This window comes from Dipodomys ordii, unplaced genomic scaffold, assembly GCF_000151885.1.
Source record: "Dipodomys ordii isolate 6190 unplaced genomic scaffold, Dord_2.0 Scaffold108, whole genome shotgun sequence".
NCBI lineage: Eukaryota > Metazoa > Chordata > Mammalia > Rodentia > Heteromyidae > Dipodomys > Dipodomys ordii.
Window position 1 is genome coordinate 1610795 of NW_012267324.1, and position 5918 is coordinate 1616712.

The window sequence follows — 5918 nt, forward strand, 5'->3', positions numbered from 1 at the left end:
CGAGGCCGGGGAGGAGGCCGCCCGCCCGCGCGGCCCTGTGTCAGGCCCAGGAGGAGGCCACCCGCCCGCGAGGCCCTGTGTCAGGCCGAGGCCAGGGAGGAGGCCGGGCCACGGGCTCCCGAGCACACAGGAGACTGTCTCCAGAACCCAGGAGAGGCCCAGCGCCTGCGCGGGCCTGACACAGCCCCGCACTTTCTTGAGGTCTCCAGAGCTAATGACTGCGGGCATAGGGCTAGCCTATGAGTGTAGCTGACTTTCAGCCTGGCAAGCACCTGCTTGTCCCTCAAGACCCTCTCTAGAGGGCCCTCCTCCAGAAGGCCCCATGGTGATCACCCCAAGGTGTTCTGAGCTCCCCCAGTCTGGATCCAGGTCTGGCCGGCCCTGATTCACAAACAGGGCCTCTGGGATCCATCCCCCATCCATGGCTTCTGTGCCTGCTCTCTGCCTCTGCTGCTGCCTAGAAACTTCCACACCATATCCTACCCTGGCCTCCTTCTCACTCTAAACAACAGGCGTTGCCTCCCCCATGCCCTTTCTCCAGCCTTCACCAAATCTCTTAAAGCAGACAAAACCCTAAGCTCCGGCGTGTGACTGTGTAGCCTGAGAAAGTGTCTTGGCCTCTCTGGGCCAGGCTGTGCGCCCAGAGTCGGGTGGTGGTACTGCAGCAGGCGCAGAAAGGTTAAGTGTGAAGAGCCCTCGGGCTGGCAGCCGCTTCCACACAAATGCTCCTGACTGCCAAGCAAACCAAAGCACGGGTCGCTCCGCTCCCCAGCTCTTCCTTATAAGGGATCTCAGGCTATTTGGGGTACCTCCCGGCAGAGGGGTGAGTCTGGGCCATTGGGGCAGAGAGAAAGACCCAGGACAGCACTTTGGTTCTAAACCAGGGCCAGCCAGGGGCGGAGGGGCCCGCGGAGACCCATAATGCACACACGCAGGCTGGGGTCTAGCCAGGCACCCCAGTGAAAAAAACGCAGACCCTGGCCTCCCGCCCAGGCTTGCTGGGGGAGCGGGCAAGGCGGGGCGCACAGGGGAGGGTGCTGGAGGCTGGCGCGGGCAGCTGGACGCCAGGGGCCACCCCAGGAAGCAGCAGCCGAATCACCGGTTCCAAGGGACGTCCGCCCAGGACCTGCCCAGCCTGCAGCGTGATGCCCCCCCCCCCAGGACCTTTCTCGCTTGCTCGCTTTCGTTGTTTTGTGTGGGGTATGCACTCGCGGTTATATGCTAGGTGCTCTACCGTTTGAGCCACACCTCCAGCTCTTTTGCCTTCCTTTCAGAAAGCCTGTTCTACTTTCTGCCTGGACCATGAAGCACCATGCCCAGTTCCTGGTGGACGTGGGCTCGGCCTGACCACGCTCCCCGCGCTGGGCTGGAATCACGATGCCTCTGGTCTCAGCCTTGATTTGAGGAAGACCAGGGTACGCAGCACGGGACGGCCTCGGCCTCCCAATCCTGATCTGAGGCTTGAGAGCCAACCGCTTTTAGCACCTACGTAGCTTTCTGCCAGCAGGCAGTGCAGAGCTAGGTGGCCTGCGGGCGGGGTGGGTGCTGGGCTCAGTGATCAGGCAGGCCCAGCTGGGGAGTGCTGGCTCCCAGCACCCAGGCGCCTGGCTGCGGTGATGGGGGAGCTGGAGGACCTCACATTTGTCCCCGAATATCTGACTCATGGCGTGGGGAGCCTCTGTGGGAGTGCAGGGCTGGGGCAGGGGTGGGCCTTGCTCCCCACGGCCAGTGGGGGGTGCTGGCGGGAAGCAGTGGGGGCTGTGAAGCCCAGCCAGGCCCAGGACCCTCGCCTGGGACTGAAACACTCCTGGGCCAGGAGCTGCTGGGGTTGGGGGTGTTGGGGGTGTGGCCGGCCGGGCTCAGGTGAGGGGTGTTCGGGGTGCCCCCAGCCCCGGAGCCCTCCACAGCTGGGCCCCGGTGTGGGGCGGGCTGGACAGGGGCACCATCCACACCATGGGCCTGGAGGTTTGAGCCGTGCATGCCATGCGTGTGCACAGGTGGGCCGCGGATGTGCGCATGTGCGCCGGCCTGCCGGCCAAGGCCATGCGGCAGGCCGCGAGCCAGTTCCTGCTAAATTAGAAACAGCTTTCCCCAGCTTCGCATTTATGGTGCAAAAAAATCATTTTCCTCCCTTCCGGGGCTGGGGTGGGGGCGCGGGAGGGGCCAGGCCCCAGAGAACATTCCAGCGTCAGGGCTGGCCGCCCTCCCCGCACCCCTGCCAGCTCGCTGGGGACAAGATGTTCCGAGGTGTGAGCTGACGGCCACGCCCCGGCCGGCCAGGTGGGGGGGCCAGGCTCTGCACGCGGGCAGCGGCCTGCAGAACCCCGTGGCCACGTGGGTGGCAGGGCTCTGGACACTGCACCCCAGGGCTGGGGTCTGAGCAGGAAGAGGCAGAGCCCAGACTCACGGTGGACTTGTGTGCGCACACGCGTGCGCACACACAGAGCCAGCAGGCCCCAGGCAGTGCCCCCTTGAGGCTGAGGGCCGGCAGGCCCACGCAGACACTGACTACCCTGGCCGGTGCCCCAGCCTGCGTGTCCATGTCAGATCTTTATTCAGGAGAGGGGCGGGACGGGGGTAGGGTCACCGGGCGGCAGACGGGGCGCGGACGCTGCCTCTGTGGTATGCTCGCAGTGCAGGAAACACTGGGTCCCCAGAAGGACAAATGTCACTTAGAAGACACAGTCCTGTGGGCTTGCTCCAGAAAGAAAAAGGACAAGAAAATGAGGCTGAGGCTGAGGCAGCAAAGCAAATATGGCCCAAAGCCCTGAGCAGCCCACGGGGGTGCTGGGAGGGGGGCTCATGCGGGGCGCGGGGTCCAGGTGGGACTGCGTGGTGGTAATCCTGGCCCGGGCCTGCAGGAGGCGTCCGGGCATCCATGCTCAGCGGGCGGCAGACCCTGGGAGCAGCGGGAGGAGGGGAGGGGTGGGTGCAGAGCGGGGGCCGGGGACGGGGCTGTGAGCAGAGGGGGGTCAGGCCCCTAGGGCCACGGAGGATGGCGGTGCACCCCACTCTGGGCGCAGCGTGACGAGGTCCTGCCTGAGTGTCGAGCAGGGCTGATGGGGTGGGGTAGCGAGCATTCAGGACGGCCCCGTGTCCTGAGCTGGGGGCCTGCTGCCGGGCCCAGCCAGGCCGCGCCCCCGGCTGCAGCAGTCTGCAGGGCCGGGCCTGGGGAGCGGTGCCACGGGGGCCGGCCCGGCCCGGCCCGGGGCTACCTCCTGGTCCCAGCCCGGGGCAGCAGGACAGGAGCACAGGCGATGCCCGCGAAGGACTCTGGGAAGTGTAGGTCTCGCTCCCACTCGTCCGTTTCCGTGTTGTACACCTGTACCACGCCCGTCACGTTATTGAGGCGCCAGTTGTAGCCCCCCACGATGTAGATCTTCCGGTCCAGCAGGCAGCAGCCAGCCTCCGACTGGCCGGCCCGCATGGGCGCCACGCTGGTCCACTGGTCGGCCTCGGGCACGTAGTACTCCACGGCCAGCACGTCGAAGCAGCGGTCCACGTGGTCCATGCGGCCGCCCAGGGCGTAGATGCGGCCGCCGGCGCCCACCATGGCGTGCAGCACGCGGGGCTCGCTCATGGGGGCCCGGAACTCCCACTGGTCGGCCGTGGGGTCGTAGCAGTGCAGGGCCTTCTTGTCCTCCACCGACACGCCGTAGCCCCCCGAGATGTACAGGCGGCCCCCCGAGGCGGCGCCCGCGTGGCCCCAGGTGCGGCGCTTCAGCGAGCAGGCGTAGTCCCAGGCGTCCCGCCGGGGGCAGTAGCGCTCCACGGATGCCAGGCTGCCTGCACGGTTGCGGCCGCCCGTGGCGTATACCAGGCCGCCCAGCACAGTCAGCTGGAACTGGATGCGGCTCTCCTGCATGGCCTGCAGCCGCAGCCAGCGGTTCCGGTGCGGGTCGTAGCGGTAGCACGCGTCCACCGCGCCCTCCCCGCTGCGGTACTGCAGCTGCTGGCCGCCGGCCACGTACACGAAGTTGTCGAGCACGGCCACGCACGAGTGGCTGCAGCCCACCTCCATCTCGGTGAGCTCGCGGAAGTGCCGGGCGCCCGGCTCGGGGAGCTGGAACACCTTGCTGCTGACAGCGCGGTCGCTGTCGGTGTAGGGCGTGCCGCCGAAGGCCACCAGCGAGGGCGCGTCGCAGCGCAGGGCCGTGCGGGGAGACTGCAGCTCGTGCTGGCGCAGCGGCAGCACCTGGTAGCTGAAGGCCTCTAGCAGGTACTGGCGGCACAGCACGTCCTCCAGCATGACGTCCAGCGTCTGCACGCTGTCCACCAGCTCGGCCGGCTGCATCAGCGGGAAGCGGATGTGGCACAGCACGTGGCTGGCGCGCGGGCGCCGCGCAGGGTCGTGCTCCAGCCAGCGCACGGCCGCGTGGAACAGGTCAATCTCCGCGCAGCTCTGCAGCCGGTTGCTCTGCAGGAAGAAGACCAGGCGCTCCAGCGGCAGGCGCAGGAAGTCGTCCTCGGCGGCGATCTGCAGGAAGTGGCGGAAGGTGAAGGTGTCCACTGAGGCCCGCAGTGAGGCCAGGCTGAAGGCCGTGGCCATCTGGCCGATGAGCAGGCAGGTCTCCACGCTCATGGCGGCCTTCAGGAAGTCCTCGCACAGCTCCACCACGGGCAGCACCTGCAGGAACACAGCGGCCCCAAGCACGTCCTGCACGCACTCCAGGTCCAGCGTCACCTCGGCGCTGTAGGCAAAGTCGATGATGTGCCGCAGCCCCCGGGCTGTCACGCCCTGCAGCTCCACCACATCCTGGCTGGCCTCCCGCATGCCGCCCGTGAACATGGCCCTGCGTGGAAAACACGGGGGTTCGCAGGGGGCAGGGCGCCCCCACGGCCCCCAGGGCGGCCGGTCCCGCCGGTCCCCAGGGGCCCCCGGTTCTGATGGGGAGAGAAGGGGCCGGGATGGGTAGCAGCCTTGCCTTTTAAGGCTTCGAGCCTGCAGGGCCGGCACGGGGTGCGGTGAAGGAGCTCTGCAGCTGGGCTGCCTCCCACCCCAAGTCCAGAACAAAAATAGCAGCGGCGCCCCAGCTGGCAGGGCCTTGCTCTCCGCGCTCACAGGGTGCCGGATGGCCCCTCCGTGAGGCAGCCTGCCGGGAGGGAAGGGAGGGGCCTCTGCCTACCCAGCCCTGCCCAAGGTCCTCACCTCTGGCGCAGCCGGTGGTGGCTGTGTCCTCAGGGATGGGCCATGTTGGGCACCCCCCCGCCCCGACCCACACGGGTAACGGGGCTGCATGCCCAATCAGCAGAGCATGGGGCCCCTGGGGCTCGGGAACACCGGGGCCACTCTGCCGCGTGGGACACACTTGGCCAGCGCCAGGCACACAGAGGTGTCAGACTTTAAGGTGGAAACCGGGCGGCAGCCACACCCACCAGCACCCACCACCGGAGCGGCCGGACGCCTGCCACGCTGGCCCCCTCCCCCAGCAGCCACGGCCCTGCCTCACCGCTGCCCCCGGCAGCAGGATGTTTGCAGGGAGAGGCAAAGGCAGGAGGCTGTGGAGCTCAAGGCTTCCCTGGGTAGGATCCAGTCTCACATGGTAAAAATAACAAGCTAATCCCGGCAATTCAGGAGGCCGAGGTCTGAGGATCACAGTTTAGATCCAGCTCCGGAGAACAAAGTCCTGAGGTTCTTCCTGCAGGGCCAGCGAAGGCCCTGGCCTGGCCCGGCCCGGCACTCACCGGAAGTAGTCGCTGCAGGCCGCCAGCACCACCTTGTGCGCGTGGAAGGCCTCTCTGTTGATAGTGAGCACGATGTCCAGGAGCTGGCCCTGCGCCCGCAGCGCGGCCAGGCCCTGCAGGAGGCTAGCACTGTGACCCGGTGCCGAGAATGTGCGCTTCAGGATCCCGTTCTTATCTGCCAGGCTGCAAGACAGCAGACAGGAGGGCATGAGGGCCAGGGGGGGCGTGAGGGC

At 67.4% G+C, this 5918-nt stretch overlaps 1 protein-coding gene across 1 annotated transcript in view; it reads right to left on the reverse strand.

Moving 5' to 3' along the window:
- Positions 1–2578: 2578 nt before the first annotated feature.
- Klhl26 (kelch-like family member 26) overlaps positions 2579–5918 on the reverse strand; it is a 4314-nt gene continuing 974 nt past the window's right edge. Inside the window, exons 3-4 of the mRNA XM_013028321.1 lie at positions 5686–5868; positions 2579–4793 (exon numbers count right to left, since the gene is read on the reverse strand). Coding sequence (XP_012883775.1) covers positions 3212–4793; positions 5686–5868 — 1765 coding nt within the window. The 3' untranslated portion in view covers positions 2579–3211. The remainder of the gene's footprint in view (positions 4794–5685; positions 5869–5918) is intronic.